Source organism: Puntigrus tetrazona, unplaced genomic scaffold (assembly GCF_018831695.1).
Source record: "Puntigrus tetrazona isolate hp1 unplaced genomic scaffold, ASM1883169v1 S000000130, whole genome shotgun sequence".
Taxonomy (NCBI): Eukaryota; Metazoa; Chordata; class Actinopteri; order Cypriniformes; family Cyprinidae; genus Puntigrus; species Puntigrus tetrazona.
In genome coordinates this window covers 666,696-679,389 of record NW_025047807.1, presented here as the reverse complement: position 1 = coordinate 679,389, position 12,694 = coordinate 666,696, and the positions used below count along the sequence as shown (strand labels likewise).

The 12,694-nt window shown below is 38.0% G+C and overlaps 1 protein-coding gene across 1 annotated transcript in view; it reads right to left on the bottom strand.

The window, feature by feature from the left end:
* Positions 1-234: 234 nt before the first annotated feature.
* The window catches only part of wu:fj29h11 (protein NO VEIN), a 43,937-nt gene continuing 31,477 nt past the window's right edge, over positions 235-12,694 (bottom strand). The window contains exons 36-48 of the mRNA XM_043229986.1: positions 10,354-10,619; positions 8,882-9,101; positions 8,615-8,792; positions 7,477-7,600; positions 7,323-7,403; positions 7,061-7,240; positions 6,270-6,532; positions 6,015-6,160; positions 5,264-5,348; positions 2,304-2,415; positions 1,812-1,940; positions 1,478-1,646; positions 235-335 (exon numbers count right to left, since the gene is read on the bottom strand). Coding sequence (XP_043085921.1) covers positions 1,519-1,646; positions 1,812-1,940; positions 2,304-2,415; positions 5,264-5,348; positions 6,015-6,160; positions 6,270-6,532; positions 7,061-7,240; positions 7,323-7,403; positions 7,477-7,600; positions 8,615-8,792; positions 8,882-9,101; positions 10,354-10,619 — 1,912 coding nt within the window. The 3' untranslated portion in view covers positions 235-335; positions 1,478-1,518. The remainder of the gene's footprint in view (positions 336-1,477; positions 1,647-1,811; positions 1,941-2,303; positions 2,416-5,263; positions 5,349-6,014; positions 6,161-6,269; positions 6,533-7,060; positions 7,241-7,322; positions 7,404-7,476; positions 7,601-8,614; positions 8,793-8,881; positions 9,102-10,353; positions 10,620-12,694) is intronic.

Sequence of the window (12,694 nt, the reverse complement as noted above, 5' to 3'; positions counted from 1 at the left end):
TCATATAACTCCTTCCTACTAAGCTCTATCACGCAGTCAGTCAACCTGCATTGTGTCATCAATGTAAGACGATGGACAGGTCTGGATGGGCACTGCATTCAATGCCTTAACACATCATTGCTCCATAATTAACCACAATAAACAAAGCCAATAGTAGTCAAGTACATACTGCAGTGATGACGTCAGAGTCGAGTGTTCATCATCTGCTGTTGGTGGCGGTGGGTTGTTTTTTTCTGCTCTAGATTCTTCTTTATCTGTAGTAGTGTTTGGTTTCAGAGGTTGCTGAGGACTGACCACAGACTGGACATCCTGCACAGTGCCCTCTTCCCTCCGCTCTGAGTGAACACACACATTTATACAGTTTATGTAAAATAGGTTTGACTGATCTCCATGTTCTTTAACTCCCCTTGAGATTAATAATTCATTCACGTTCGCATCATTTTCTGATGTCAGTTAACGTCATGGAAATATTTAACTTTATTAGGTAACAACACTAATATTTGTGTGTTAATTCTTCACTTTTAATCATGAAAACATCAAGCTTTTATTTTTAGCAGTAAACCACGGCGAGACCTTTAATTCTCTGTTTCTAAAAGCTTCGTGCTGCAAGCGTTTGTCCACAAAATGCTGAAAATTAAGTTAAATAGAAAAATTGATGTTGCATTCCTCCAGATTCACAGCATGCTGGAGTTCCTGTGAAGCAGCTCATTGCACTAATCCGTTTTATTTCTATTAAATTTGGAAACTCATTTAAAATTATTTACAGCCCAACTTATTTATTTGAATTTGACTTCCCTCATCAACAGTTTGGGACACAATAAACACAATTTAGGAAACTATTAATTAAAAATAATCCATAGGGATATTTTTTGGACCAAACTAAAAAATCTGTGCCTCCGAGAATGAAATCAGCTAAACTCGAGGCCAACAGAGCTAAGCAATACTGAATTTCACTATTTTTAGATGTATATACACGTATTTGCAAGGAGTATGTAAATTTCAATATAGCTAAGCTTTAATACAGCTGGTTTGATTTTCACAAATATTGATTTTTCAATCAATCAGTTCAAAACTTTTCAGACTGATCATTAAAAATACGGCATGTTATATACGACGAAAAAAGTGAAGATGTATAATTTGAATGTATAATTACTTACGTATTGTATCAAATCTAATTAGCAAAAATTTTAGAGGTGAAAAAAAGTCACTTAAATTTTACACACATAGAAACATGTATTTGAATGTATTGTGTGTGTGTGTGTGTGCATAATATATATATATACACACACACACACACACACACACACAAATAAATACATACATACAAGCCTAAGATTGAAGATATTTTTTTGTATGAGATACTATATATATATATATATATATATATATATATATATATATATATATATATATATATATATATATATATATTTTTTTTTTTTTTTTTTTTTTTTTTTTTTTTGTGGCCAGTCCTGACCTGAGACTCGTGGCAGAGCGCTGCTTGTTCTGGGACCATGTTCATGTTGACCTCTTGTTTCTGCAGGCTCTGCAGTTTTCTGAGTGGACTCCAGAGCCCGAGAGACCCAGAGAAGCAGGTGGAGCAGGAGGAGGCCACATCTTCATCACCTCCTCAACAGCCTGACTGCCTGACTCCACAAAACACACATGCATTATGAGCCTGATCATAAGTGCAGAAATATAAACGATATCGCTGAGTTTACACAGTGCAATTTCAACATCCAGCACTCTGAATATATATATATATATATATATATATATATATATATATATTCTCCATCCACAGTCTGTACCTGAACTGCTGCCACCTGTTTTATTGAGAGAGGCTTTTGGTGGCCAGCAAACCAGCCGGTCCTCTTTATTGTGTTGCGTCTGCATTTCCTCCTCCTGCACAGATCCAGACGGCCGGACCAGAGATGACACTGCAAACACGAGCAGCGCAATTACAGCTGAACCGCCACAGATGAATGTCACATCACAAAAACCGACCCAAATAGGTCTCGCCGAACAGCGGTTATTAAAGTGTGTGGCTGATGTGCAGCTGAGCAGAGACAGCTCTTCCCTTCGCCCTGGCAACAGCTGCGCTTTCATGTCAGCGAACAAACCCCCATTAGCATATGTGCACTATACATGTGTGTATGCGTGTGGGGAGAGAGACGAAACGAGGACGAGCGGTGCAGATTAAACCGGAGGAGAAATCAAAGGGATCAAACGCAGCTGTGCAGAGGATGTGTTCAGAGCCGGACTCACTCTCAGTGCAGGGACGTGAAGAGAGAGATGCTTACCGAAGGTTTCTGCTTTGACTTCCACCGGCGCCGGCACCTCCCATGGTTCCTCATTTGCAGGGAGTTCTCGAGCGTTTTCTTTATCCAGAAACCTCTTTAAATCAGCTTGGTCCTGAGTTACGGCAAGACAAGTCACACAACATCATATGATGGAAACATTTCATTGTGTTGTAACTTGAATTTGAATGGAATTAAATTAGGGTTGCAAAATTATATATATATATATATATATATATATATATATATATATATATATATATATATATATATACACACATACACACAAAGACAAAATATTATAAAATTAAATTCTACTCATACACAAATATGTAAAATATATATTACATTAAGTATATTAAATATAATAAAGGTAATTTTATTGAAAATATCCTAAATTAATGACATAACATTATTATGTACAGTATTTGAGTAGTTATGTTACTCCTTTTGACCTCTCTATGATACATATTACTTATTTTGTTTTGTTTTTGCTGCACCACATGACTTTGATTAGGCAAACATTTTCTTCTGCGCCCGTCCTCGGACACGGACGTGTTTTCCTCCCCTCTCTACCCGTGACCTCGCCTGCTTGTGCTTCTTAGTCTCGTCTCGCGTCTACTCTTCTCCACTTGAGAGACTCTCTCTGCCCTGCTCTCCAGCTAAAAAACATGGATTTGATCAACTGGTCTCTCAACGCAACTGACACCATCTTCTCGGAGAGAAGCGTGGGTCCGGGGGAACCCCACTGTCCCGGCGGGACGATGGCGGCCGGGTATTCGATGGACGCGTGGGAGAAGTGGCGTCTCGTGTGCTTGGCGCCTCTTTCCGTGGAGGATATTGAAGATGTCTTTCTTTTCGGAACTTTGATTACGGGGCTATTGCTGATCGGATTGGGCCTAGCCCTGGTATATCGACAAAATGAGAGAACGAGGGCAGCTGTCTACAGCCCCACAAAGCTGCCTGGGATAATTGAAGCGGTGGGCAACGCTGTCGGGCCTCAGACTGTGGTTGTAAACCGCATTTTGGAGAACATCATGGGGAAGCTCGAGGTTGTCGTGACTCAGACTGTGGTTGTGAACCGCACTTTGGATAACATCATGGGGAAGCTCGAGGCTTTGCATCGGAAAATGGATCAAATCGGGGACCAGGTTGGACAATAGAGCAGTTGGGGTAAATTGTTTACGACTACTCGCACCAAGCCTAAACAAATTCCATTCTTATCTGGTTTTGACTCCCTGTACCACGCACTGGCCTCGGCCAAGGCCACTGCTGGAAAAACAACTCCCCCGGCAGACCACGGCAGTAAAGACGCTCTCGCACTCCTCAGACGGGTCTGGATCAAGCGCTGCATCGACGGCTGCCAGAGAAGGATGACTGCTCGCCAGTGGAGGATCCCAATAACCCAGAGACTTTACCTTGTCTTACATGTTGTCTACGTGTCTAAACTATGTGCTTCTATTGCTGAGGTGTTTTTTTCCCGTTACCACACTGTGGTCCCTGTGGTCCCTTTTTTCTCGCCTCACCTCTCCTCATGTAATGCTGTACTTCTTTATTTCCGTCATCCCGTCATGTCTGCCCCCATCTTGTACCTGTATGTGGATGGGATGATGGCCCAAAGCATTTCACTACATGTCGTACTACGTATGTCTGTGTATGTGGCGAATAAAATTTTGAAATTTGAATTTTTATATTAATAAACAATAAGTGAATCATTAATAAATTAATTTAGTGTTCTTCATTTTTTTTGGCTAATTTACGCATTGCTCTGGGGCATAACCGAAGTCATTTCAACACCCTGTTTTTTATAATTAAGCAAATGCGTTAAACTTTGAATACACCAGGCACATTCTCTGGAGTCACGATCCGATGAGTCACTCGTGCACCTGTGCGAAAACCGGTCTGATGCCTATCGCAAGGACTCTATAGCACACCAGATGAGAAAAAGCCCTTGATATAACCCAAAAGACCAGCAACAACACCGTCTAGCAATTCACTTAAGAGACAGCATCTTGTGTTTTGAAGGTCATTTATTTTATCTGAGCGCTCAACCACTAAATCTTGTTTTTGTAAAGAAGGACAGAGTCACCTCGGACAAACGGTATTATTTGTGTGCGTGAATATGCTGCTTTTGTTCCTCAGGCAGACTGCAGACTCATTCTATACACATTCTGACTCTAAACCACACTCCAGCGGTTCCTTCAAGGAAACTTGGGAGGGGTGAGGAGTCAAAGCTGCAATATTTAACTACTGGGGTGCCTCAGGGCTCAGTCCTTGGACCATTTCTTTTCTATTCACTAGGTTCTGTCATTTCAAAACATGCATTTTAACATAACTGCTACATAACCTCTCATACCATCATGATGATCTGACACTAGCTCACATCTCAGCATATCTATCTTTACTGATGCATCACCTTCAACTCAGCCATGCCAAGACAGAACTGCATGTGGTTTCACATTTTCTTCATCTGGCTAGGCACATCAACCATAACTCCTTCAAGTACAGCCAGGGACTTTAGAGTTGTCATTAATGATCAGCTGAATTTCAAATTTGCCTTAAACACCATTAGGAAGATCCCTTTCAGGGCCTTTTCTTTCAGAACATGCTACAAAACTCCTTGGTCAACTTATTGTTCTTGTCCAGACTGGATATTGCAACACTCAAAGCCAAACCTCTACAATTAATCCAGAATGTGGCTGTTTAATTTTTAATGAGCCAAGAAGAACACCTCAGACCTTCATCAATTTTCACTGGCTACCAATAGCCTCTCCTATAAAATTCAAGGCACTGATGTTTGCCTACGTGTTCTGCATCATACTAACCGGGACTTGTCACAAGTGAAGTGTTGCTCTTTAGTTGGTTTGATTGCTTCTACTGTGCTCATTAAGTCACTTTGGATAAAAGTGTATTCTAAATGATTAAATGTAAAAGTAATGTAAAGATTTTAACATTATACTTACATTTACACACGTCACTAGGCACTGGAGGAAGCCCACTAGCTCTTTAGCAAAGCTCTTGTCCGTGGTGAACAGTTTCACCAGCTCTCTGCAATAATACACAGACAGATGATTTACAAATGTGAGCCTAGAGAAGCATCACATTAGGGATGGGCGGGACCACATTTTATTTCCCAGACAATTTTCAAAGGCAAGTTACACTGATATCGATGCAAATAAAATTGTATCTTTATTTATTTCATGTAAATGATAACAATTATCATTCTATACAGCAGTGTGGTTGCAATACTAATATTTATGGTTGTGTTTTTTATGCTTTCAAGTGTAAAACCATATAAAAAAAGATTTATTTTGGCAAAAACATTTAGTTTTTTAGCGATTAATTTCACAAAAGTATTTTAAATACAAATAAAGCAATTGAAATTGTACATACTTTGAGCAAAATTTAATGTATTAAATTAAATTAAATTAAAAACATATTTTAAACTTTAAATGCAACAAACCCCAAAATATTTAGATGGTTAAATTTTTCTTAAAAAAAACTAAAAGGAAATGTCAAAATAATTGGTTTATGGCAAAATAATATAATTGATCCATATAATGTTGTGTGTTCAGACAAAGAGCACTGCGGTACATTTCTTGTTAAACTAAATCACTGGTTTTTTTTTGTAGAATCAGTATTTTTTTTTCTTTGAGAATCAATACTTTCAATATGAATCAGCCCATCCCTACAGTACATTTGCAGATGCTGTACCTGCAGATGTCCAGTTTGGCAGAGAGGTGATCTTTATGGATATACAGCTCTTTTTTGTCTTTTAGGAGACATATAATATCCTCACTCTCAAAGATCGGGTCCTCGTCTGGCACCTCAAGCCGATAATGATTATATAGCTTCCCGACCTGCAAAAAAAACAAAAAAAAACACAAACTTTTCTTTTTTCCTCCCCTGTGAAAGAACATGATGCAACAGCCAGTAATTGGTCGTTTGGGGAAAGCGCCTCCAGCGTACCTGTCCAAAACTGAGCGAGCGAATGCATTTAGCTATCCCGCTCTCCTTCAGCTCAGTGTACACGTCATCGAAATCGGCGTTGTGGAAGATGAACCTCTGGATGTAGGGCATGAGCTGCCTCACCAGGGTCTGCACCGCCGGGCAAGGCCTGTAGCTCTCGGTCTGCGCTTCGGTGGTCACGCGCTGGGAGAGCCGCTCTACCCCGCAGATCTCCAGGAATAACTCACGGTCGCGCTCGCTGAATGCTTCCTTCTCCTGCTTGCCTGAGGACAACAGACCCGGGAAATTGAGCTGCAAATGGCCCAGATCGTTCATTACGGAGTTAAAAATAATCATGCATGCCGTATATGACGTCAGTGTTTCCCCGTCATCAACTACACACCTTCAGGTGCCACATTCAAAGCCCAGCGGGCAAGTGGAATTCACATTTAAAATGCAATAAATATTGTTTTCTATCGTCCCAAACAGTATTTGCAATTTTGTTCCATTTGAGTTAATGCAAGGTTGTTAAAAAAAGTATATTATTTGAATTAAGTTTTGTTTTGCATGGCATGCATTATGGAATATATTTCCAGAAATCTTCATAAAGTCATAAAAAAGCCGTTTGATAATATAATGTAGTCAATATCACATCAATGGTTTCCATCCCCATTGGGAAGAAAACCCAAAGCAGCTCAATTTAGCTTATTTTACCATCAAGCTTGTTTAACAACCTTCAATCAGTCAACTGTGTAATTTTAGCAAACACTTCAATGGCAGAATCTCGGTAAACGGCATTAAACACACGTTACCTTCATGCCTGGATTTGTTGGCTGTTCTCTTGGCAGCAGACGGCAGGTTGAGCAGACAAACCGAACGGTGCGATTTAAAGATCTTCTCCAGGTTTGCGCTGTCCGCGATCATGGGCTTACGAGCCAGTGAGACCCAAGCGCTGGTCTTGGTGGGAAACACTCTTTTAAGAGACACCATTTCTATTAAGGCCATAAAGATCAAGTCAGAAATCTGCAGATGTCGCCAGCGCAGTAAACGCACGCAGAGTTCAGTGGATCTCACCTTTCAGAGAGCTGCAGTAGACCGGGTCGAGCTGAGTGCCCTGATCCTGATCTCCATGAACAGGAGTCTTGCATTTATCAGCTTTCAGAGAGAGAGAGAAGCACATCAGAGAACATCCAAGCATCAGTTAATCAACGTTTGGGCCGGTTTTTACCTAGTTTGGCGAAGATGACAGAGACGTCTTGGACGACGTCTCCTGTCGCCGGGGACGACTCACAAACGGCCTCCAGCAGAGACACATACTTCTGCATAGATGGACTGGACTCCACATTCAGAGACTGCAATGATCACAACGTTTCCTTACAATTCATTCATTTCAGTATTTACCATATAAAATGTACTTGATTTGGTGTCGTATAAATTATTAGCTGAAATTATGGTATTGCATTTTTCCCCTCTACTTCTAAGCTAAATTTTTTCCTGGACTCTGTTTTAGTGGTTTAATTAAATTGCCCCGCTATATTACGTGGCCTTAAATACCATAGTTGCATTTAAAGTAAGAATTTGATACAATGCAAAACAATATGACCACAAGTTCACTGAATTCATTTTTTGAATTTAAGTACATAGTAGTTATGACCAATTTATATAAAGTGGGAACATTTAAATCTTAAAAATTAAAGATTTTTTCCTTCATAAAATCTGTTTTTAGAGATTCTGATTTAATAGTTTAGTTAAATCTTAATCAAGAAGAATATCTAATCAACTAAATCAACTAATTTAAAAATTACAATAACAGACCCTATTAATCGTTGTTTTGTTTTTTTCAGAAGTTTCCTGTTTGAAATGCAATTCAATTATCAGGAAACTTATAAATTAAATTTACAAAAACCATAACATAATTATTCCGAAATCTGAAATAAAATAATATTTTTATTATTAACTATTAAAATATCTTTAAGTGCATTAGTATTACTGTATATATGACTTAAGTATATTCTACTCTACAACAGAAATCTGTTAATAATTATGTTAATAGTTATATTTCAATCATAATTGGATATATATTTGTGGATACTCATTTTCTGTGTTTACGTTTACTTATTACAAGATTTTATTTATTACAAGATCTGATGCTTACTGAAATTTAATCTTTAAAAACAGTAATAATTTCGTAACACTTAAATGTAAACGTATACATCTCAAATTAAAAATACCGTACTGTACATTGCAAAGCTGTGATAATTGATTCTATTTATAATGAATAATTTAGCATGCTCGATTTCTCAGTAAATGGCTATAACATGAACGTGATTCTTGGTTTCGGCCAGATTTTAAAACCTGAAACAGACCTTGAAAAATTTCTTCATGTCCTCTAAATTACTATAAAAAGGTGCCAGGACTCTGGGCTCCTGTATGCCGCTGTTTGACCGTCGAATCAGCTCCTTGTATCTGTGAAACATGCCCGTCGGATCAGACCAGCAAACCTCCTTGAGATGATAGAAGCGCCCCGAGCACCAGTCATCCTTCCTGCGCGAGAACAAAGCGGTCCAAGCTGTTCACGCGAGGTAGATCTGACCGAAATTGAGGGTTAAATTACGCATCCGTATATATCTGACCTGTCGTACTCGATGAAGACAGCAGGTGCGTGCTGGAACAGGTCTCTGAGCTTGGCGCTGGTGCACTCGGCGGACAGGTATCGATACACAGAGTGGATGTGATCGACTGTAGTGGTGAAATCGGCTCCTTTAGGCTCCTCGGAAGGATTCTCGGACACCTTCATGCACCAACGCTTCAGATAGCCAATCATGTCCTCCACGTGCACAGCGTGTCTCATTCCTGCATCGACATCAACGGAGAGATTTAACGCATCTTAAAGCATTCTCTCCAGCTGTATTTATTCAATCACAAATACAGTAAAGATCGCGAAATATTAATGCAATTTAAAATAGCCGTTTTATTCGAGAATCCGTGTAAAAGCTTAATGTGGCAGCATCATTCCTCCAGTCTTTCAGCGTCACACGACCCATCAGAAATCATACTAATATACTGATCAAGAAACATTTCTGATTATTATCAGCGTTGAAAAAAAAGCTGTGCTGCTTAATATTTTCGCGGAAACTGTGATGCATTTGACCTTTTCAGGATTCTTTGATAAACAGCAAGTTCATAAAAAGCAAGTGATTATTAAACGATAACACATTAAATGTTATTAAATTAAGTATTTTTAGATTCAATTCAAAAACTACATTGCCTTAAAAAGGACGCATCAAAAAGTGTTATAATTGTAGAAGCTGTTAAATATTATTTAGTGAATTCACTCTTAAAACTGTATAAAATTCCAGATAAAACAACGACTAACTACACAATCGATCTCTTATTTAAAACATGTCTATGCATTTTTTTCTCTCTCTGATTATATAAGGTAGATCTGCACGCGTGTAAACTGATTAACCTACTAAAAACACCTCTGACTGGACATTGCTTTTAACAGAGATGCCGTGATAATCCTTCCATCTATCTATGATGCATACTTTAATATTTTAATAATTATTTATGACTGCAATCTTTAGAAAAGTAGTGTATGCAGCAAATATTGAGGGCAAAAATAGCTATTAGCTATTAGAAATTTCCTCAATTAATTGCATGTATTATTATGTCTTAAGTATCATTTTTTTCAAAATTCAGATACTGCACACACATCTAAATAAACGGGCTTTTCATTGATGTTTGGTTTATTAGCATAAGGCAGCATTTGTCAGAGATACAACTATTTATTTATTTAATCTGAATAAAAATCAATCATTTCGACCCATGCAATATATTTTTGGCTATTGTCACAAATACCGCTTTAGTGCTCCAGGGTCACAAATAAGACTATTAAGACGTTAAGCACTTATGCATTACATTTGAATGCTTTAGTATGTGTCAAGAAAAAGGAAAAGTTCATTTTGATTTCATACTGACTATGCAATCCATACAATATGCAATTTTGAAGCTAGGAACTATTAACACCTCAAACTGATCAGCAATTATTGTGTTTGTTACAGGTTTGAACTTGTTTTTAAGTCTGAAGGGCGGTCATCTGTACCTATGGCTCTGGTGAACTCGCTGGGCGTCTGAGCGCCGTGAACGTGATCGACGTGGGAGCCGAGGAGCTGGTGCACTTCCACAGACGAGATGTAGACAGATTTGGGCTGCAGGTAGGAAACGGGCCGGCTCTCGTCCCAGAGCGGTCTGCGGGCCGGGACCCAGGACAGCTGCGTGAGGTGATGGTAGAAGGAGGATCTGGCCTCCCTCACGGAGCGGCCCTGACTGTCACAGACCTGGACCCGCAGGTACTGGGAGTACTTCTCTCTGGTAAACAAAACAAAGAGACCGTCGCAAAGGGTCAAAATCAAACTTAATTGAGGGCCATGGGCCAAAGTAAATCGTATCCATACTATTTTATAGTAATGCTTATTAAATGTTTGTCAGTTAAAAAAAGAAAAATGTAAACAATTCTCTCTCTGTCTCCCTCTATGTATATATGACTTTGCCACATTGTGATTTTCAATGTATTGCAAAAATATCAGAACATTTTCTAATGCATTTTCCTTAACTGGTTACGTGCAAAAATGAAAAAAAGGGTTATTCAGAAAGTAGTTTAATAAATGGGTCAAAAAGATTCTCAATCAAGAATTTTAATACATTTGTTTCTAACTCCATCTGAACATGCTTTTATGACTAGGTTTAGTTAAATTCATTTACATTTTGTTAATATTTTAATTTTGAAATGTTAAAATGTGGAACAGAACTGTGTTTTAATATCATTATCACAGCTTGATAATACTTACTATATATATATATATATATATATATATATATATATATATATATATATATATATATATATATATATATATATATTTTTTTTTTTTTTTTTTTTTTTTTTTTGGATTTTAGTAAAATGTTTGGTAATTTGGTAGTTATTTCTTCTCTTAATTATTTTGCAGAAAATATACCCATAGTATAAATATATTTAAAATTTAATTAACAAAATAGACTTCAAAATGAAAATGTATTTCCTAGATAAATAAATATTTTATATATATATATGTGTGTGTGTGTGTGTGTGTATATATGTATGTATGTATGTGTGTGTGTAACAAAAATGTGCTTTAGTGGCATGATCTTCCCATCTTCCCCTCCTGAATGGTGGGCCAGATCAGATTTAATGGTTTAGGGATCTCTAAATGCATAAAACCATGAATAATCTTCACGCGGTTCAGTTCACAGTGTAGTACAAGCAGCACACTTGCTGTAAAGCTGGTCAAGCGGGTGGACTTTATCGTTTATTAATGGAACTGGAGCATAAAGCGGGTCGACGTGAGGCCAGCAGACACAGGACAGCACGATGAGTCACAGCATCCAGACACGCAGCATTTCACGAGAGCATCTGAACAAGCGCTGCTGTGCATCTCCACGAGAGCGTCATAAAACCCAACCACCAAGAACGGACTAATGCATGGCCTCTGACGAAGTTTTACAGTCATCATACACGGTCCATTAAATAACCAGGCCAAATCCGTCCACGCCAGCCCAAACAGAGCACAATATTTTCTCCTTTTTAAAGCTTATGAGATCAAAAAAGATAAAACGCAGATGGTGACCTGCATGCCAGACTAATATCCATTTCCTACAGGAGAGTCTGAATAATCTGGACTAGAGAGCTGTGAGCGGTAAATGTGGCAGATTGAGCGTAAGTGAAGTGGATTTCTCCGCAAGCAGCTGCGAATCGTGAAAGGATTAAAGCTTACATCTGAGTTTAGGAGTTCAGCAGCTCGGTGTTTTCCTGTTACAGTGACATGAGAATGAAACGCGGTCCAAACGAATGCACTGTTATTCCAGCGTTTCCTGTGAAACTACTCGCCTGCAGTGCTGCTAAATATCCAAACCCATGCAAATAATTGCCAAAATAACTAAAATGTTTAAAGTTTAAATATGCAAAAATGCATCACACAGCATGACCAGTGGAGTATAATTCAATAACAAAACAGCACATACTTCTCACTGGAAAACTATTGTGTTATTAGTTTGAATTATTCGAACACTATTAAACAATATAAAAAAAAATACAGACAATATTAAAATGTCATTACTAAAATCCTACACTATTCTATCTGAATAAACAAAAATGATAGATAATTTAATTAAATATTAAATATTACATTTAACAGTATTTTTAAATGATTAGTGTTAATTTTTAATTTTTATAAATGAATAAAATAATTGCAACACAGAAATGTGTGTGTATAATTATATACCTAAACCATTAAGGCTGCAGATATTTTTGCCTTTATATGCATGTATTATAATGGTTGTAGTGTGTAAAAATACTATGAGGTATAAGTGTCTGTATGTGTAAGCAGTTTCGTATGGAGCTTGTAATA